At 38.0% G+C, this 23,010-nt stretch overlaps 1 protein-coding gene across 1 annotated transcript in view; it reads right to left on the reverse strand.

Annotated features, from left to right (window-relative positions):
• The window catches only part of frem3 (Fras1 related extracellular matrix 3), a 42,775-nt gene extending 20,365 nt beyond the window's left edge, over positions 1 to 22,410 (reverse strand). The window contains exons 1-8 of the mRNA XM_053502744.1: positions 17,249 to 22,410; positions 17,035 to 17,124; positions 5,265 to 5,411; positions 4,381 to 4,611; positions 4,117 to 4,242; positions 3,718 to 3,969; positions 347 to 496; positions 43 to 252 (exon numbers count right to left, since the gene is read on the reverse strand). Coding sequence (XP_053358719.1) covers positions 43 to 252; positions 347 to 496; positions 3,718 to 3,969; positions 4,117 to 4,242; positions 4,381 to 4,611; positions 5,265 to 5,411; positions 17,035 to 17,124; positions 17,249 to 22,277 — 6,235 coding nt within the window. The 5' untranslated portion in view covers positions 22,278 to 22,410. The remainder of the gene's footprint in view (positions 1 to 42; positions 253 to 346; positions 497 to 3,717; positions 3,970 to 4,116; positions 4,243 to 4,380; positions 4,612 to 5,264; positions 5,412 to 17,034; positions 17,125 to 17,248) is intronic.
• Positions 22,411 to 23,010: the final 600 nt, after the last annotated feature.

A 23,010-nucleotide genomic window follows, 5' to 3' on the forward strand; every position in this document is an offset into this window, starting at 1 on the left:
CTGGCTAACATTCAAGCTACTGAACACAATGGGATGACTCACGGTCAGTAATGGTGTCATTAATGGTGATGACAGTCTTGCTCGGCTCTCCCAGAACAGCGTTCATGGGCATTCGCAACACCAGCTCGAATGTCTCTGGCCCTTCCAGCTCTGGACGGCCCAAGTCATCCAGGATGGTCACACGGAAAGTCTGCATTGTGACGCCAGGGGCAAAATCCAAGTTGCGACTAATGCCAACATAATCCAGACCAGCTATAGACAGTCAGAGAAAAAAAAAAAGCAGTGTGTAAGTATTTACACACTCACACACACAGACGCATTTTTATTTTTTTAAATGTGTTCCTACCTTCAGCTGATACAGGCTCAGTCTTCCGAGAGCGCACAGTCACTGTGGCCGTCTTAGAGAGGTCAGTACCAGTTCTCCATACTATCACCTCCACGTAGCCAGCACTCTCATCCACTGTGTACTCTGTCTCTCCAAAATACAAAGCGGGCTCTGTAGGGCACACAGAGGTCCAAATGACTGATATGATGTACAGAGACAGTTAGTGTACTTTGTACCTATATTTATATGAATCAAAAGGAATTTGCATTTATATCTGAGAATGATGAGAACAATTTATACACACTTCATCATGAAAAATATACGCATCTCTTCTGGGTCAGAAACTTAACTCTAGCCTTAGGAAGGTCATGCAAACTGTGAAAAATGTGTGAAATACAGTACCATGGAGTATTTTTTTATTTATTTTTTTTCTTTTTAAACTTTTTTACTTTTTACTTTTATGTTGTTTTAATATATGAAAAGTTGAAAGTATAGTGAATGAACAAATGTTTATTACTGCTTTAATGTAAGTAAGAACCAGACATTTTTAGAAAAGCAAGTTTCAAATAGAGAACCTGCAACTCCATCAGTTAAAAGGATGTCAAAGTGACTCAGGATTCTTAGAGGGAGCAAGAGAAGGGGAAAGAAAGAAAGAGACTTCATGTGTCATCACCATCTAACAGCAAAGGAAGGACCTTTCCCCTACTTACTTCCTGCCAAAGACGACAGGCAAGACAGGTCTGGTATTCCAGCTAATGCATGTTTGTTAGAGCAGAGAAATGAAAGGAATTTTAGAGGTAAAGGGGGGGGGGATGGGGGAGGAAGTGAGTGTTAGATACGTAAATGAACGAAAGTAAGCTTTACTCTATTTACTTCCTACAGAAGCCAGTCCAGAAAAACATTTTAACTAAAATACCCCAATTTTGGGCTCAAATCCAAACCAAAGACCTCTTGAATTGTGCTTCCCACATTCTTATTTGACCCCTACTACACACATATACAACCACACCAACAAGATCTGTTAGACCTACCAAGACGTTTTGGCCAGAGTTGGGGCTTACATTGTGTGCATGACTCCTTTTTAGTCACAACAAAGAAGGGAAGTCTGGGAGTGTGCATAGATTATTTATGTATAAATCCGTCCCAGACTGTGTTTTACTGGAAAGATACCCTAATATGATGTACAGTATAATATGCCACCAGTGTAGGTAACACCAGTGGCTATAATTGGTTAGACTTTGTGCTAGTGATCATGAGAAAGTAATTTTCTAATTGAATTTTAGAATCTTAGGGACTGGTTTTATTTTATTATTTTGGAAGACAGCACACGTCATTTCTTACAAATGAATGAAATCAGTTATTAATACTTAGAGTTATATATTAATGATTGGAGTTGTGCATATTCTTCTGATTTCTGGTTCAAAAAGCTCAATATTATATAACCAGTGTGAGAAAAAAATGTTGAAATCATAGTTTTGAAATATTTAAATTCGTATTTTAATTCCATGACATAGTAAGAACGAATAAACCCTCAGCCTCATTCTATCACCAGGAATTCAGGATTACCCCCCAAAAATAACTGCATTGGCATTGTGGTTTTATAAAGGGGGGGAAATGCATGTTTTTCTATGACAAGTGGAGGATCGAGCTTGATAAGAGTTTATGAAAGTAATTTAAAACAATGTTTAGGATTAAAACTTTTTTAATTCTTTTGAAGGGTCAGGAAGATAAAATATCAACTGCAACATTTTACTACTGCACTTTAAACTAACCTGTGTGACTTGGTACTACATATATGCCAATATGCATTACGCATAAACAAAGTACAGTCATGCATTTAGAGAATGCTTAGAGCCTTAGTTGTGTCCAAATATTCTTCTTTCAGAAACTAGTGCATGAATGTTGCAGATATCTATTATACTTTACTATGATTTTGGCAATAACTTTTTTCCTTTAACTATTAGATGCTTCACAGGTGTTGGTTAGATGTCCAAGGCTGAGACTAAAAATAATAATAATAATAAATACCTCTTTGTATCGTCTCTACATGTATGGACATGCTCAGACTGATCTGTCCCTGCAGATGTTTCTGGGTTATAAGATCTCACCCTTAAATTCTGTTCTTTTTGTACCTTGCCCATGTTTTTGGTTCTCAGGTACAGTAACAAGGCCTTTAGGGTGAAAAACGGTATAGTGACAAATGAAAAACGGGCATGCATTGAGAGTCATTGCTTTCAACCATGGAGGAACAAATGTAGGAAATAGAGAAGAAATGAGGTGGAAAGAATGGGCAAGTGCTCAAACCTGGAACACAGGAAAGAGGCAAAGCCTCTTAATTGTGAACAAAAATTGGGTCATAGGTGATATTGCTATAGCTTTCCTGACATTTGCTCCTGTAAATTGGTCTCATATTCCCGAATTTAATATTTAAGATGAATTACATGAATAGATTTAATAAAAAAATAAGAGTTTGAAAGCTCTGTCTTTTTTGAATGTATGTTAATTTCCAGTCACAAGGAACTTTATTCCCCCAAATTGAATGTATTACCAAATTCAGATTATCCACGCAGATATACTTTCCTTGTGGTTTTAAGGCGTATAGACTGCCCAAACCTTATCTCCTTCTCATTGGCTTTTCCTTTGATTCCAACCTGGCACAAGCTCACTTGTTTTCTTTACATGTGTGTATACGAGACTTCACTAGCCAATGCAGTTGTTCAGTTACTCTTTAGGTAGGCAGAACAGAAACTGCTAAAGAAAGATACTGTTATCAGATATGGCTGGAGGTTTGGGCTAGCTTTCACTGTAAAATGCCAACCTGAACTGACTCAATCTGATGTCTGCCTTTCATCTTCTAAACTCCACATTGTGAGGTGATTGGGTGAGTGGAACACATCCAATGTGAACTCAAAGAACATGTCAAGGGTCACATCCTACTGTAAGGCTTTTTTTCTATAGGTCTTCTAGAAACTTTTTATGTCATAGTTAAATGTTAAAATGATCAGTTTATTCAGAAAGTGTTTAGTTTTTTATGACAACAGTTCTGTATTAATTCTATAAGACAAATCACAGGTTTATGCTTTTTTTTAAAGAAACAATATATAGATTGTTGTTAGCTGTGATAACATAAGTGATAACCGAAACTTACTTGTTTTGTGATTGTTCCATTAAGTTGCATGCAATCATCAATGGCTAATAATGCAATAGGTCATTATTTAGCTAATAAAAACGAATAATTTGTGAATTGATGTTGTATCACATGCTTGTAAATAAATAACATAAGACAGCATTTATTCTCTTACATCCTTACAACCTCATATACTGTACTAAGTGAACTAACAATGGTTACTATGGTTACTACTGTAGATTACCTTCTATGTACCATCACTCACCGTCATTGTTATCTGCCAAGATGACCACCTTGGCACTGGGGAAGCTGGCTCCCACCTGACCTCCCATTGGCATGCTCAAGGACACATTAAAGCTCTCCTCTTCTTCATACAGTGAGTCGTCAATGATGATAATACGGCACAGCTTCTCCCGTTCATCCTTGTCAAAGCGCAGGACGCTGCTATGGTCCTCGGGCCGAGTGATGTAGTCAGAGTAGGAAAGCACCGTGCTTGGGATTGTACCCGTGGCACTGCCTGAATTAAACACAAGGTTACAGAAAATATGGAATTACATACTAAACCATCATCCAGGTACAATGCAGACATATTTCATGCAAATCCAATACATTTTAATACTTTTCCAGCTTATGGACAATTAATAGATAAAGTGCAAGCTCTCACCATGCTGTGTGTAACAAATGACCATAAGCTCCTGGCTAGCATCTCCGGATCTGCGTACAGGAACCAGAAGCTCCCCAATGTCCTCCTCTATAAGGTATTCAGCTTGAGGGATAAATACTGTGGACTCTACCGAAGGCATATAAAAAGAAATAGAAATATCGATCTTGATATAGTTTAATTATTAAACTCAACTCTTTTCAGAAATTTAAGAACATACACTATATGCATTAATGCCAGTTGAGTATTACTCAAAACTGTTCCTACCATCACCAGGGTCCACAATCTCCACAGTGGCTTTATCTGGGTACTCCAGTACTGCCATAACTGGTTCAGAAAGTTGGATCTCAAACGTTTCCGAGGTCTCAAACTCCTGGTCTGTAAAGATTTTGACTCTCCAGGTAGCTGTAGTCTGGCCTGGATTAAACTGGACCTGTTTCTGGGCTTTTCCACGAAAGTCCTTGTCCTTTTCAGCAGTGCCATCCTTAGTGGCAATGCCTGAGAGAAAACAAATAGAAAACGTTAAATGATAAACGTACTCTGTCCTGTGCTCATCCCAGAATTAGTCAAAATGTGCTTTTACTGAGCAACCTTTCTACAAATTTTCAGTAGTACTCTTTGTCTTTAACATACACCTGTATGACTTATGGTCTTACTATCTGATGTCTCCCATATGAGGATGGGTTTCTTTTTAATTCGCTTTGAACCTCAGGTTTCTAAGACCTTACTAGGGATCTAAAGCTAAAAAATTTACAAACATTTCATGTCTGTCCAGTAATAAAAGTGAGGTTATAGTTCAAGACAAAATAAATGACTGTTTCAAAGGCTGTAAAACACTACCTTCACAAAAGACCAAAGAGAGCACACCTATAATTCACACCAAAATATGTGAATATGGAACTGACCTGCATATATCACATAATAAGCATAAAAGTACCAGGCTCTAACAAGAGCCCACTCACTAAGAGACAAATTATTGTAAGAAATAGTTCCATGTTAACTCCAGTGGTAGCTCCAGCTTTTGGCTTGGACATTGAATAACAGCGTGATGAAAGTGCAAAAACATTATTCACCATTGTTAACTTCATATACTGTATATTTATTGAACAATTATGTCAAAAACACTGCATCTAATTTTAGTAAATACTTACTGACAAATGATGTCTCTCCTAAATATCCTCTACGCTTAAGTGTGACCTCCAGGAACTTAGCATCCTCATCCACCAAGTAGTACTCCTTCTCAAGGGAGATCCAGGCCCAGTTCAAGCGGAACGGCTGTGGCTTCAGTTTGTTGCCTCCTGTTTAAGCAAAAGTAAGTTAGAAAAAATAGAGGCCATACAGTACATTTTAGCTGCCAAACTATTTGTTATTTATTTATTCAGTTATCTTCAGTAACTGCTTAACTCTTATCTTGGTCAAGTTTGGAGCATTTCAGGAGTCTATCTCAGGAACACAGGATGTGCATGACATCCCAGGTGTCTATCATGCACCCAAACCATGCACCAAGCATTATGCCTACACACTTTTACATCTTAGGGAAGCCAATCCACTTTCTGGCATGTACGTGGTCGGAAAAATCAGGAGTAATCAAAGAACCATCGGAGAACCCAGAAGAAAATCTGGTAGACATGTGAATCTCCAGATTGATGCTAACCCCAGAACACTTGTCTTATTCTTTTGTGTCCCGCTGGAACTTATTTCTACTTCTTGTAAGATCAAATCCCAGCTGACCTCAGTTCAGTTTAATGACATTTTAGTTGTTAAACACTAATGTGTAGATACTGTATGCTTCAAAGTAATATAGTAGAGTCCATTAAATGCTTAAAAGAAGTGCAAATCTTGAAGACTTCCTTCTGTTGGTCCACTGTGAACTCAATCTTTGAGTTTTGCTACTAATCAACTTACCCCTTTGTTATGGTACAAAAGACCCAGAGTGCTTTCAAACAATTAATTCATACTGTGCCCGGGTACGATTGCTCCTCCTTTACCTCGCCCGCTCTGGCCAGCTTACAGTTTATTAAGATACTTTTGTACCCGAGTACACTTGAATAATTAAACTCTCTGATTCAATAGGTGGCAGTATACACTCATTTGTTTTTTAACCTGCCAATAAACAAAAAAAAAAAATGTCTTCCCACTTTATCAGCTACGACTGTGTTGTTTAGAGGTTAAGACTGGCACTTAGAGATCTCTGGGGTGACACTGCATTATAACCCACTTTTTAAAGTGGACTCAAACACAGTATGCTGTGTCAAAAATACTAGGATCAGTGCCTGCAACTGTGGTGTAAAGGCACTCTTAATATATGAAAATGAAACACCATCGCTGCACTATACTACTGATTTGTCATTTATATATGGGCCTGATTTTTAGGGGTGTAACAGGTGACTCTTAGTTCTTATACTAATTACTTATAGTTAAGAGTGAAAGTCATGGGACTAAAGAGTGGAAGGAGGTTCTTTTACCGCCATGTCGATACCAGTAGCTCTGTGGAACTTAAACTGACCACTTGTCTGTCTCTCTGTATCTGCATGTATGATTTATTAAGGTCCTGTAAAGGTCTCCAGTAAGGATTGTGATCAAATGCAGTGGACAAATAATTTATCGCACCTTGATAGTGCCACTTTCTTTTCAAACATTTACTGTATATCTCAATTACATTTTCCCAGTGGGATTATTGATACATTCTCTGTTATCTTGCTACCCAACATACTAGCATCCCATAATTTTTGAATTAGTGGGCAAATAGAATGGCACAGCACAATATACCACTAAAAAAAGTAATAAAAGGGATATCCTTTATGAAATTAAAAACTTAAGCAGGACTATTTGTTACCTTTACCACATATAATACTTTATATGTAATACTTTACATACAATTACATGATCAGTTTTGTGGTGGTCATCAAGCCTCATACTAAAAAATAACTAAAAGGGAACCATGAAGAAAGGAATGAAGGTGATGTCATGGTTACTGAAAATGTAATTGTTTTAGAGATCAAAATCTGGGACAAATCTGAAACATTAGGGACAAACCTGAAAGAATATACGCAGTTCGTTTCAACAAATAAGCAGAACAATTTAGCATTTGAAAGCAGACTTGTCCTGTGAGCTGGTGTGATATTGCTATGATTAGTACCTTTGACACTGTCTTTGTTGACGTCTTTATGTCAGGATTATCTAAGAAGATTTATACTGTGGAGCAATGCCAAAGGACTTATTAAATAGCATCAGTTTCTTAATCAGGAACAAAGGACCCACTAGGGTCCTGTTCACACTTCCTGTCTGAATGATGTGATCCAACCTTTTCAGACCAACCATGCGAGTAAGATGATCCAGGCAGGTCAATGTGAGGCCTGCTCTAATTTCAAGGAATCCCTGATCTATTAAGCATGGGTCAGTATAATCTGCTGTACTGTCCTTCAAGTGTGAAAAGTCTGCGCTGACAAGGAAGCTGGGCGAATAATTTATGGGTGTGTATTACCTAATGAATGGAGCATCTATATGCAGTACAGACAATCCACCTGCATTTAGTCCACCTTTGCCCTTGGTGTTGGGTTTTCAGGTATGTGACTTTAAAGAAAGAAGACTTAAGCATGGATGTTGGAGAGAGAAACAGGATGGGGCCTACTCTCTGAATTGCACACCAAAGCACAGAACCACAATGGTTTTGGAGACTAAACAGTTTCTTAAGGCATTTGCCATGGGCGAAAACCAGTATGTAGGAAGTAAATATTCTGCAATATGCATAAAAAAAAAAAAAATAACAGACATAAAATACTTCAACTTCTCACTGCACATCAGAAGTAAGTAAGTAAGAGTTTGAGCATGGAATGGCATCTTTATCCGTGAGCAAATATATACATAATATGTATAAATATATAATATATGTATATATACTCAGCAAAAAAAGAAATGTCCCTTTTTCAGGACTGTGTATTTCAACAATAATGTTGTAAAAATCCAAATAACTTTACAGATCTTCATTGTAAAGGGTTTAAACAATGTTTTCCATGAATGTTCAATTAACCATAACCAATTAATTAGCATGCAATTAACATAAATAGAATGAGCGTTAAGACCTTAACAGCTTACAGAAAGTAGGCATTAAAGGTCACAGTTCTAAAAACGCAGGACACTAAAGAGACTTGTCTTCCGACTGTGAAAAACACCCAAAGAAAGATGCCCAGGGTCCCTGCTCATCTGCGTGAAAGTGCATTAGGAATGCTGCAGGGAGGCATGAGGACCGCTGATGTGGCTAGGGCGATAAATCGTCATGTCCGCACCGTGAGACACCTAAGACGGCGCTACAGGGAGACAGGAAGGACAGCTGATCATCCTTGCAATGGAAGACCACGTGTAATACCACCTGCACAGGATCGGTACATCCGAATATCACACCTGTGTGACAGGTACAGGATGGCCACAACAACTGCCCGAGTCACACCAGGAACACACAATCCCTCCATCAGTGCTCAGACTGTCCGCAATAGGCAGTCCATGAGGAGGAGATGCACTGCAGTACTTCAAGCAGCCAGTGGCCACACCAGATACTGACTGGTACTTTTGATTTTGAGCCTCCCTTCATTCAGGGACACATTGGGAAACATTTTTAGTTTATGTCTTATGGTGTTGACTCTTTTAGTGTTCATACAAATCTTTACACATTAAGTTTACTGAGAGTAAAAACAGTTGAAAGTCTGAGTGTATATATATATATATATATATATATATATATATATATATATATATATTAATACATTAGAACTAACTAGTAACACTTGCAAACTCAAAATAGATAGCAGTTTTTTTTTTTTTTTAATCCCTTCATATAGTAAAATCACAGAACAAACAGCTGCTTGTTCTGAAGAATAAAACGTTTATGTGGGCAATGTGCCCAGTCCAAGAATGAGTTGATATTGAGCTTAGTGACTGTGTACCAAAGGATTATCATCTGAACAGCCCTCAGACAAAAAGCTCTTTTTCAGTCTGGTATCCGGCACAAGGCCTCGTTATGCGCCCTGCAACATTCCACTGACCCTGGATACCACATTGTCTTCAAAAAATATACACTGATTAAAGTGGACCATCGCGGCTAATTTATTGAAAGTATGTGTATTATTTGTGGATAGTTTATTGGAAGTATGTGTGATGGATTATTCAATCCTGTTATACCGTGTGATGCAATGCACTGGTCAATCCTTTCATTGTTAAGGATATTAAACTTTACCTGTCACAAGCACAACTGAAGCTGCACTTGAAAGACTGCTCTGCATAATTTTGCTCTTTATCTGACATCAAATTTGTTGGTACGAACCAAGAACTTTCAGTACAATGTTTTCAGTGTGTTCTCAGCTGTCAGTCAGCCGAAATAGTTTTCGGTACCTAGTAAACAGTTTTGCACCCAATATGACTGACAGGTGGTGTTTGAGTGTCATTTTTAGGCTTAGACCAATGGTGGTCCTCTCACACTTCTAAGCAGCCACCTCACACCGGCAGAGGCATTTCCATTTGGTAATGCTAAGTTTTTATTTATTTATTTATTTATTTTCCCCTCATACTACACAGACTTCCTATTGGTTTTCAGATTCCAAGCCGCAGAGAACGACAGCTGTACCCTCCTCTACCCTCCCATACTCTTTCCTTTTGTCAGCACTGAATGAAAGACAAAACAAGGAGACGGCACTGTCTGGGTGGGCCAAGACCCACTGCCATGGGGTGCTTGTTCCTTCTCAAACAGGAGAATTAAGATGGGATGAGCAGCATCCCAGTGGATGGTAAGCTTTTCTGCTTTAGTCTTTTGTCTTTCTCATGATTAATGAGTTTGAAATCGTAGTAAAACGTCACTCTGAATGTACTAAGTACATAAAATATGATGGCTTTAATGGGTGAACAGAGCCATAAAGTCACCTTCTTAAAAAGGGGGTGGATAACTCACCAGAACACTGGAAGTCTCAATGAATTAGGAGTCTTACAGGGTTCCTGAGGTATTTATGGGTGTAATAACATGAAGAAAGAATGCATAGCTCTGTAATGGCTACATTCTCCAAGGCACACAATGGCCTTTAACACGAAATCAAACTGGCTACGATTTTATTTGCCTATTTATTTTTAACATCTCTGATGCAAATTTAAATTACAATGTTAATAGGCAATACATACTGTATATCAGTCATTTAGATTACTTTTTTTTTGAAGATTTGATCATGGTACAGCTACACAGATGATATTTGACTGCATGTGTTTTGCTGTGACGCTAACATCTCCTGAGCTGTGCAAATTTAGCACTGCTGTGTTAACCATCCTCATTGCCAAGATTCTTAAGATGGCTTCCTGTTGGACATCTAAATGCGAGGGCATGATTTAGTTGTCTTTAAAATGATATGGGCATTTATATGTATATACACATGCACATTATATTGTTTAAACTGAATGGAATCAATCAATCAATCAAAATTCATAGTGCTCATAGTTACTTAACTTAAACTGCCCCTTGCTCGAAAAGAGATCCACAGATCTTTCATAAAGTCACATTTTCGACTGTTTAAAGAACATTTTGCAGAGTTCTGCAGTGGCCATAAGTATGAGAGATACGACATTACAGAGGTCAACTTTTGGAGCCTAATGGAGCATGATGCAAGTGTAGGCAAGCTAGAGAGTGTGTGTGTGTAAGTGTGATGAGTATGGTGCTATGTATATCTACTCAAAATGAAAAGGAGGGCAATTATAATTATCCTAGCTTTCTCTTTCCATTTATACTCATCATAAGGCCATGTTAGGTATTCAACACATAGCCAGTTCAAGCCAATATACTGTATGCAGGGCAAGATTATGCAGACATACCTACAATTTGTTAATTTACCTTTGGGTCAGTGTGTGTTTTCTGTGATGCAACATAATTGTCTGAAAGGATAAATTGCACAGTTCAACACCTTTCTTAGTAAATAAGTAAATAAATAAATAAATGTATACGGTGACATGTGTTAAATTTTCTAGAGATTTTATACAATTGTAATGTAATGCTAGTAAATATAAAATCATAATCGGTGAATTTTAAGACTTAATATTTAACTATGTTATATTGGGCTTTTACATTAGTTGGCTCGCTAACTAATTTGGTAGGTTGTACACTATGTTTTTGGGCTTTTCAATAGAAGTGAAGGACCTTGGGTCATCTTCTTGTCCACATTCCATGATAAAATTGTCTAAATTATGCACATCCTTACAGTTTGATTATGTATCCAGCTAGCCCCGACTATTGCATAAATATTGGTTCAACCAAAGATATGTTACTGTCTTAAGTAACTACTTAACTTTTCTTTATCCTAGACATACAGTACTCTGCAAAAGTCTTGAGCCATCCTCATTTCTTTAGATCTAATTAAAATTTAATTATGTAAATTAAATTAAAAAGGAGCAGGAGAACTCCTCAAGACATTTTTTTTTAAATACTAGAAAGCCTGTCTCTCTGGAAGCAAAATATGAAGAAATGATACCTGGCTCAAGACTTTTGCACAGTATTTTATATCTATATGAACATTCACTACTTTCTTTAAACTACCATGAACTACTTTAACCTATTCCCCATAAGAGGTGTGAGGTGCCGTGATTAATGATGGGATGACAAGTCATCCTCATCTAACATTGACACCAGTGAGCTGGGGCACCAGTATTAAAGGTGATACCTCACACCCCAGGCTTGGACAGAAATGACCCTAAAGAGTGATATCAGCATCCTTACAGAGAATCACAAGCATCTACATAACATAAGAGAATGCGAGAGGGTACGAGACAAAACAGGAGCATGGAGGATATAAAATGCAGTGTATAAAGAGAATGTGAGGGCATGACAGATCAGACGGAGAAAGTGTGCATGCCTCATGACGGAGAGAGAAGGGAATATAAATAACTCCGAAGCCATACATCATGTTATCAAGGGTGCTAAAAAAAACCCTCCATAAATCTGTATGCTGATGTATGAGGAAGGCAGACTGAAGATGAAGTTCAGCAGTTATGGGCAACATTTAAATCCTTTAGCAGCTGTTGACATGAGTGACAAGGCAGATCATGGGCTAGCAAAAGATACTGCTCTGTCTGGGGACGTCCTGGTGGTCTGTTTTGCATGTCAAGAAGCCAACAGCATTGTTTACTTTTTATATACTAACTGTAAGAAACGACTAGTTCAAGAAAAAAGTTCATTTTATTGATATTTATAATTAATATGAGATCTTTAATTTTGGAAACAATTTATATATTATGATATTTCGAGTGGCCCATTTTAGATTTAAAAAAAGACTACTCTGTTCTACATTATTTAAATGTCCTTTGATGACCTGCTGATACTGTAGTTGTGGCGAATATTATAAATATATAATAATTAATTTATACATAATTTTTTTACTTAAAGAAAGTGACACAGAAGCACTTTATTATTTCAGGCTGTCCAACTCTCTCATCTGTACAGTTGCTTAAACAGACCAGCTTCCAAAGCAACTCCATTCGATTCCAACGCTTATATTTATTTTTTCATTTGTATGAAATTCATAAGCGAGCAATGTCCCAATTTATGTTCTGATGGTAATAACAATACTACAGCAACAACCAACCAACTATAATAATAATCCTTAAACACAGCATAGATATTTAAAGATATATAATGGTGGAGGATGACTTGACGCAGGTGCACTATAAGACAGTAGTGGTATAGGCTCCCAGGGATTTTGTTAGCCAAATACCTTGAGACATTTATCCAAAGTATAATAACATAATGATATCCGCTACTCCAAACTGCTGAAGCAGAAAGTGACTTTAACCTGAGTCAAATGGAAATCCTGGGGTTATCAGCAGATCTGGATTTGTGTTACAGCGTTGATGCAGAGAAGCATTGAAAAAAAAAGATCAGGAGGCAGACCAACTCTCCATAACCTCCCCCCCCCCATACCCCCCCTCCCCCAGCACACACACACACCTGTCTGATGCGTCTTCTTCTCCCAGACCAGGTTAAGTGGCTATAGGAGACACAAGTCTTAGAAAAGTAATGAGATCCTGCTCATAACAGGTGATCAAATGACCTATTTCAGGTTTGTCTCTCCCTTGATGTGCGTATATAAGAATTGGCCCTAGATGGCAGAACAGAGACTGCCAATTCGCATAATACTCAATATAGTTTGCTTTCAACTAGTTTGTTAGTTTGTTACAACTATTCAGAGATCCATTCATCTCAGGTCTAACCGAAGTGCTCAGGACTCAATGTCTACGTATGGGCATGAGCAGCAGCTTGCCACCGGATAGAGCAGAGGTTCCCAAACTTAAATCTCCAGTTCATGTCATGAAAATGAGACCTCGACCTGGACTTCCTATTTGTCAGTTTCTCTCTACTACAGTTTCCTGTACTAGAATAGCAGTAATGAAAAAAAAAAAACTCTTTTACTTACTATTATTTCTATTTACATTTCACACAACATGATTTATGTAATGAAAATGTGCATATTTATTGATGGTAAATTAGCTTGCCTTTAAACCTCTCATTAAAATACTTGGAAATTGAAAAGATAAATAATAATCTCAAGACTCTTTTTTTTCCTTTTGAGATAAAAAAAGTGTTAATTTCATGTTGTTAATCTAACACAGAAAAAGTTAAAGGCACAAATTCGAACATACATATTTGCTATATTATGTATGTTTTTTTTTTCTTTTCTTTTTTTCAGGTACTAGTACTGATAATTTTAAGCTACCAAAGTAAGGGTTAAACTTTTACTTCATTTTGTAATACACTTTCTAAATGAATTATAGCGAATTAGTTACTATGTAAAAAATAAAAAGGTTTAGTTCATTAAAAGCAATGACTGAACTGTAAACAGCATGTATTCATTATAAATTATTTTATTGCTATATTAATCTGAGTGACTAAATTATCTGATGGCATCTCCGATATGTAGCTATTTTTTAAACATGTGTGGGATTTCTTTCTGTTCTGAAGTTTCACTATGTCTGGCAACAGAGCAGGGTTCTATTGCTTATCTAGGATTATCACAGTCAGACACACCCTACCTCAAAGACTGGCTTATAGGAGTGGAAATAAATACCTTATTTTTTAAATAGTGCATCTAGTGCTTTGAGGAACAGCAAATGCAACTTTTATATAAATAAAGTAATAGCAATTAAACTGTATATATAAATATATAAATATAGTATTATATATTATATATAAATAAAATAAGAAACAATCTGGGTCCAACTAAATGCAAAATACAGGTGCATTTGTACAAGGCAGTGAGAAGGAAGTTATTCCACAGGAAGTACTTCATTTGGATTGTTTGTTTTTATGAAGGGAAGTTTATATCGTTGGACCACTCGAGCATGTGTGAACATGATACCGCAATCCCATACAAGAACTACTGATACCAATAAAGTTTCAAACAGCTGCTGCTGTCAATCGATCAGCTCCTCCAGGCTTTCCTTCTTGACTTATGTAGGGTGTGATTCCTTGAATTCTTTATTATCAGATATAGTCTAAATCAAAATAAGCCATATTTTATTTATAGTTGGGGTCATATACTATTATAAATGTGTCATATACTGTACTTTTTATGAAAAGTATCATGCCTTGAGCAGCCTCCCTGTGCCTCTAACTATCAGATAACTCTCCGTTACAACAATGCTGGCCTTAAATGGAAGTTCTTTCCAGCTGATGGATTGCCAAAAAGACTAAATGCCAGGCTGGGACTACTGTAGTTAACTGAGAATTCCCTTTTGGATAAAAGATGTGCTGGGTTTCAACCAGAAAACCTCCAACAATAACTTCTTCTGGGAAATTAGGGAAAATTAAGAATTATAATTCTTAATTTCATTGATAGTTTCAATGGAAATCAATTCAAAGTATATTCACATCACAGTATTTTTGTTTATCTTTTCTTTGATCTGTATTGACATTTATTAGTCATTGCAGCCATGCTTGACCATGCTCTGGGGATTGTTGACCACCAATTCTCTGGAGTCCTGTTCAGGCATGCCAGCTCTGTCTAATCAGACAGCAAGTTCCCTTTTCTCCTCTCTTTTTTAAGGTATGCATATGGCAGGGGGTTGGGAGTAGGGGGACTAGCAGTATAATGCCCTTACATCCCAAGAGAGAAAGAGAGAAAGAAAGAGAAAGAGAGAGAGAGAGAGAGAGAGAGAGAGAGAGAGAGAGAGAGAGAAAGGGAGAAAGAGAGTAACCGCACATACATTAAAGCAATGGAGTAAAGCAAATCGAAGAGATATGCATTTTATAGCATAGCATTGATGAGCTGACTGGAATTGCAAAGAGTATCATGAAAGAAGTTACAATAAGGTCTCTATGTCCTCTTTTTTAACATGGAACACAAAATTTTAGTTTCTAAACAAACGGTCAAAACCAACCATCTAAACCATCTAGGCTCTGAACTACTGATAGCAAGGTCATGGTTCAAGCCCCAGCTCCACCAATTTGCTAATGTTGGGCCCTTGAGCATGGCCCTTAACCCTGTCTGCTACAGAAACACTGTACAGTATAATGGCTCACCATGCACTCTGACCCCAGCATCCTATCAAAGCTGGAATATGTCAAGAATAAAGAATATTAATTTGCAGTAATGTATATGTGATGCACAAAGGCTTAACTGAATGCTTAACTATTTGATTCACTCAGAGGAATGTCTGTCCATATATGGACATCCATTTAAATATGGATGATGGAATATATGGACCTACACACAACCATTAATCACATCCCATCCCATTGTCTTTTGCATTTGGTTATTCAGTTCTTTAAAATGCCTGCATCTCCCAGATTGGATATTTTAATTGTTGAGGGTAATTTTATTTTTAATTAAGTTCAGCCTTTATTTGTCAGCACTACATTACAGCACTGTGAGATTTTTCATTCTTTGCATATCCCAGCTTGGGTCAGCACGCAGGGTCAGCCATTATAAGGCTCAATTGGAGCAGACAGGCCTGAAAGGGTCCAACAGTGGCAACCTGGAGAACTGCCGACCGTCTAATTTGTAACTCAGAGCCTTAACACACTGAGCCACCACTGCACAGTTTTCAGTTTCTGTTTGTTCAAAGAAACTTTGCCCTTATTCTGAACCTGAAATATTTATGGATGGTCAAACACATTTTGTCTTTTGTTATCATTCTGTATTTTTTTTGTAACTGCTTTAAGGACGTGTTCATATCTTCATCAAGATTTTGAAGCATTGCTGCTTATATTGCCAATCACCATCAAATCATATCATCTTTCAGATGTTGTCCAAAAATCTGCAGTTGCATGTGCTTTTGCTATCGATAAGCTCTCCAGTGTATTCCTACATCTATGTAAAACCCAGCAATAGCGTGTTGTGTTTTGCAGTATTTTATACTTTAACCTAATAATTACTGTATACTGTATGCTTTACCATGGTATACATTTAACTAAATTGGTAATAAATTACTATATAAAAAAACTAAAATAAAAAATCTGTTGGCAAAAAGTCAAAGTATGTGAATTTTGATAGGAATGTAAAATAAATCTGAGCACCATGATCCATGACCATATTCTTCTACTGATGTTCAAGACAACATAAATATAGCCCAAACATTGCAATGTGGATTGTATTTCAAAACCTTAGAGCTCATGCACCATCCATGTACAGCCAATGTTAAAATAGCCAAGAGCATTCCTATGACATTTTTGTTTCTCTTAAAAATATTAAATACTGTTTTTTTTTAATACACAAGCTAACCTAATAATAACATAGAAAAACATTGTCAATTTCAAAATAATCTTCATAGGTGGAACAAACCTTCATGGGCAAAATGCAGTTAAGAAAGATTATTACATTTATAAAATTCATATTGAACCTAACATAAAAATAACTGTATGATGAAATCTACATTTAATGTGGAAAATTTAAATGTTCTTACCGTTATCTTCCACTGTAAAGTAAAAAATATCACTTGTGGCATTGGATGTATCACGCAGTACATAGCAGATCTTCATATCATCAATATCAGCTGTCAAAGAGAGAGATGTTTGCATTTCAAATCAATCTGCAGACTCCACGTTTGTTCACATTCAGCTTTTTACTGCTTAAAACGAACCCAAAAACTATGTGGTATGCTGTGTGTATGAGTTTACCTTGTGAAAAGGTCTTGATGCTGTCATTGCCCAATGCAGTGTTCATGATGAAGCCATGTAGAGGGGCCTCCGATACAGAGTATTTTAACACTTTGTTTGGGCTATCTCTGTCCTCAGCCTTTAGAGCTTTGCTAGTAATTAAAAATCCAAGATGTCCAGTATTAAGAACCCTGAGGGTTGATGCAGCTTTGTTGACAAGAATTTGAGGCATGCCATTGTCCACTGTGTTAATCTGGATAGTCATCATCTGGGGCTTGCGTGTCTCATAGACTGTATCAGGGAAAACATAAAAGTCTGTGTGGGTTCCATCAGTAACAGTAAAGGAGAAGCTGTCCTCATTGGTTTCAGTGCCATCATGCTTATAGCTGATCAGATTCTCATTTAGGTCTTGCTTGGTAAAAGTTGTAATGACCTGAGTCCCATTGTACAGCAGTTGACCATGCACTGGCACCTGAGTAACCACAAAACGCAGTAGATGATCCGGAGTGTCCCGGTCTTCCACAGTCAACTCAAAAGGTGTGATGAGTTTTGCCTCACCCTCTTCCACCACTAGTTTGTTAATAGTCAAGACTGGCTTCTTGTTGTCCACGTCAGTGATGGACACCCGGAAAGTGCGAAATACTGGATTGTAGCCATCAGTAACCTCAAACTCAAAGCTATCCATCTTCACTTCATCATCAGAAGTGTGTATGTAGTAGATTTTGTTACCAGCCAGTTGCAATTGGGTGAAGGTGGATATGGGTACACCAGGACGGTCAGTGCTCTCTAGGTGACCCCTGCTAGGAGCACGTGTGATGGTAAAACTAAGGTATTCATCAGGACTATTAATATCTGTTGTACTGAGGAGATCTGTGGTTAGGGTTACTTTACCACCTTCTTTGAGAGTCACACCTTTGTTGATGACATCAGGAAAGACCATATCAATACTGCCAATGTTGATATAAAAGTAGCGGTCAATAAGAGGGTTGATACCATCAGTAACATCAAATTTTAAAAGATCACGAATGCCCTCTTGACCAGTGTGGACATACTGAATGAGCTGTTTATCAATTTCATCTTGTGTGAAATTCATTCCAATGCTGAGGTTGCCAATAACATCTCCATGTTTAGTAATTCTCTGAAGGTAGCCTTGGCCAGGACCATACCGCACAACATAAATAAGCTCTTTGTCTTCAGAGTCCAGATCTGTGGCTTTTAGGACTCTGTTGTTAATCACTTTAGTTTCTCCAATTTCTACCTCCAGTCCATCATTAATAGTCATCCTAGGGGTCTCATCATCAACAGGAATAACCATGATCAGAACCTTCTCTTCAACAGTGTGTTTTCCATCAGTGAGTCTGATTTTGAAACTATCCTCTTTGGTTTCAGAGTCATCATGTTCATAAACAATATTAGATGCCTCTTTGATCTGTTCCAGTGAGAATTTCACTACAGGGGTACTCCCAGTACTCAACTGCTGAACAATGTTGCCATGTTTGGGATTTTTGATGATCTCAAACTCTAATTCATCACCTGGTATATCAGCATCTGCAGCATTCAAAATTGGAGTGTCTATGACTAAGCTCATGCCTTCCATGACTACAAACTCACGGATAAATATTTCTGGTTTCTCATCATTGGCAGGCATGATGACAATAGAAAAAAAGTGCTTTTCGGAAAAGTTAATGCCATCAGAGCAGTGGAAAGTAAACCTGTCTTCCACTGGCTCTACACCTTTATGAATGCTCTGTACATAATATATATGGCTGAGACTAACATCTTTGATGCTAAATGCAGTGATGGCAGTTCCTGCTCTTGACTTTTCCGATCCAGGGGCTGGAGAAATGTTCTCCACATAACCAGATGTTGGCTGGACTATAATAGTGCAGAGGATATCATCATTATCTGTGTCAACATCTTCAGCCCCAATGTGTTCTAGCGTAATAACATTTTTTTCTCCCTCTATTACCACAAACTGGGCCCCGACGCTAACAACAGGGGCATTGCTGTCAACAGGAAGGATGGTCACATGTACACGAACTCCTTGAACTTTGTTTCCACCTACCACCCATTCATCTGACAAGTCAGAGATGGTGAGGTTGAAAGAATCATGTTCCTTAATGGGGCCGATCTCACCACTTGTATGGACGTACACAACAACACCATTGATAATGTCTTGCTGGGTAAATCGTTCAGCAGGAGCACCATTTACTATGATCTCTCCTAGTCTTGGAGGTTCCTCCACTATAAAAGTGAGCATCAGATCATCTGTGTCCTCATCTTGGCCCTGGATGACATTGCTGGTAATTTCTGTAGATCCATTCTCAAGAACATCAATTGATGTACCTAAAAGACCTGCTGGTAGCATAATAGTTGGGCTTTCATCATCAACTGGCTTAATATTAATTTTAATAATTATGGGCACTTTATGAAAACCATCACTGACATCAATTTTGATAACATCACTAAGAGATTCCTCACCACTATGGATATAGGTCAATCGACCACTTTCTATATCTTCTAAAATAAATGTCTTGCCGTTAGACATATCAATTCCTAAATACTGTAGGTGCCCATATCTGGGAACTTGAATGACTTTAAAGATAATATTTTCATCCTCTGTGTCCTGGTCAGATGCATTCAATTCATTTTTGGTTATTAGGTAGGTACTTCTCTCAAGCACAGTAAAGCCAGTATTGGTGATCACAGGAGGCTTATTGTCAACTGGCTGCAAAAATATTGTGAACAAGCCATCCACTGAATTGCCAGCGGTGTCCTCAACAACAAAGGTGAATTGAACCACTTTGGGAGTGATACCCAGTTCCTGGTCAGGGGGTTTGTATGCTACTTTATGGTGATTAATTTGGGCTTGTGTGAACTCAGTAAGGATAGTGTCAGGACTGTCAGTAAGTACAATGGCTCCAAGAGACACTGGATTGTTTTCATCTGTATCTGTTGGCGGCTTAATAATGGTATACTTGAGATCCCGGTCATCACAGTCTAGGTCTGTGTAGCGTAGAAACTTTTTTCTAAAAAATGTCAACTCGTATTCTTTAACTGTCATGTGAAGAGTAGTGTCTGGGTAAAGGGATGGTGGTATATCATCTACTGGATGTATTTTAATGGTGAAAGTGTGCTCTCCTGATTGGTTTGGAGGGTCATTATCATCCTGAACTCTGAAAACAAACTGGTCAGTGACGGTGGTGGTGCTGTGGGGGCCTTTGTGGCGGTAAAAAAGTTTCCCATCAAGAATATCCTGCTGGGACCATTCTGTCACCACCTGTTCAAACATTTCATCTGTACTGCTAAACTTCCAAGCGGAAGCATCTGCAGGGACCTCCACTTGTCGAAGAAGCAGTTCACCAATGGCTGAATAAGGCTCCTCCAGTATAAATTTAATAGTTGAATCCTCTGAGTCAATGTCAGTAGCACTCAAAATAAATGGTGAAATTTGCATCATTTCATTCTTGAACAGCACAATACCAGTATTAGCATTAATAATGGGTGGCTCATCATCTGTAGGGGCAATTGTAATGGGAAACAGAAACTCCACTTCATTTTTTCCATCTGTCATTCTAAATATTATGTTGTCACTATAAGTGTCACTTCCATCATGTTGGTATATTACAATGCCAGAATCTAAATCGGCTGGTGTAAAGAATTTTTTACGAGATCCCAACACTGTCAGCTCACCATGCTTCAAGCCATCAATAACAGTAATCTTCACATCTTCGAGGTTATCCTCGTCACTAATTTCAAGATTCTGAGAGCTAGAAAGAGGCCTGGACTGACCCTCAAACAGCAGTTGGCCTGTGTTCTTGGTCACCACTGGGGCTAAAGTGTTCATCGGTTTCACAACAATCATAAATGCAAAGGTATCAGACACAGCTCCATCAGTGTCAACTATTTCGAATTCAATCTGAAAAATCCTCTCTACATCTGAATCTTCAGATGGTGGCTTATAGGCAATTTTTAGATCTTTTACATCTCTTTGATAAAAAGAAGTGATTGGCAAATTGTGGTTATCTGTGCTGATAATATATCCCTGCTCAAAGCCCAAGGGAGATGTTATGTTAAAGATTAAATCTTCAGGAATTGATTCCACATCCTCAGCTGCCAGCATGTCAGATGTTATAGCAGTCATTACAAACTGATCAACCTCCATCATCATCATAGCAGTAAAACTGGCTTTTGGTGGTGTGTTTTCAACACCTTCTTTTATTCGGACCATGATCTGGAAGTGCTCTTGTTGAATAGTGTTACCATCATTGTCTTGTACTTCGACTAACATTGGTATGTAATCTCTGTTGGGAGACTTAGTGGTGGCAGTATGCTGGTATCTTATACTTTTTTTCACAAACTCATCACAATCAATCATCTGTCCATTAACAGAGTTGTCTGTAAGTGTACCATACCTGGGAAGGCCACCTGTTCCAACCAGGGTGGTCACCTTGCACTTTGTGACACCATCCTCAAAAGCAAACGCCAGGCCCTTTTTATCAATAGGGTTGCTTTGACCATTAAGTTTTTCCACAACAAGAGGCATATTACGGTTTAAGATTTCCAGCTGCTGGAAGACAACCTCTACTTCTAGCATGAACGGGATGACAACAGTGTCTGTTTGGGAGTCATACCTTAGCTGTAGCTTCACCTGATCCTTGCTTGGACTCCGTGAGCCAAAATGAGTGTATTTTACTTCCTCAGCTCCGAATTGACATGGGAATTTCTTGGGAGTCAGCATTCCAGGTCTCTGTGCCAGTGGGTCATTTTCTAGTACTGTGATGTGGCAGCGATCTCCTGGTTTCACTTCAGTGACAAGGTCATTGATAGGATCCAAATAAACAGACCGTCCAAAAGGAACTCTAATTCCATTGTTGGCCACCAAAATGGTTTCAGCATTCGGTCCAGATCTGTGCCTGTAATGTAAAGCTGAATCAAAAGGCTCTGCTTGCACTGTGCAGACATGAAGACCTAATGAAAATAATATAAGCAGGCTCTGTATACGTCTCTGGGCTCCACAAAGTCTTGTTCTTTGCAGACAACCAGCCATGTTTAAAGCTAGTTGCACTGCAATCTTGAAAGTCACTAGCCAAAATAGACCTGTTTCAAGCTCCAGGAAGAAGTCACCAAGAAAATGTCCTCTGTTGAATCACGTCAAAGTTGGACTGTGCTCTCCCACTGGGGTCCCTCTTCTCTCTGTCTCACTCTCCCTCTGCACAAACCTATTCATTCACACAGCACAAGTGAACTCCTCCTGCTGAAGCAATGCAGGTAGTACTTAAGCAGAAACACAGTGACAGCACAAGACTCCACCCTCAGAACAACCTCTCCTATGACTAAGTTAAGGCAGCAACTTCAACAGCCCCCACTCAGTATGGTATTCACCACACCCACCGACTGCCCTTCTCAAGAGACAGGGATTTAAAGGACTTTCATGAACTTTGAAGCAGCAACAAATAAAATGAGTCTTTGATGCACATTGAAAAGTATTTAATTTGTGTCATAGTGTTTTTATTATTATTACTATTCTCAATGAAGCTGTGTAAATTGGAATCATAGCAGAACATTCTGTAATGTTAAATAACACATTTGTAGTTTGTACCGTAGCACTATTGAATGCACAAATCTAATTAAATGTAATTGACTATAGCTCCAGCTTCAAGGTTCATATTGATGCATTCATTCTGGGTTTTTTTATGGTTATTTTTTATTGTATACAAAAGAGAATGCATATGAAACATTTAATATATTTTGCTAAATTTATTTTTTTCAACTAGATGTAT

Source organism: Clarias gariepinus, chromosome 8, assembly GCF_024256425.1.
Source record: "Clarias gariepinus isolate MV-2021 ecotype Netherlands chromosome 8, CGAR_prim_01v2, whole genome shotgun sequence".
Lineage (NCBI taxonomy): Eukaryota > Metazoa > Chordata > Actinopteri > Siluriformes > Clariidae > Clarias > Clarias gariepinus.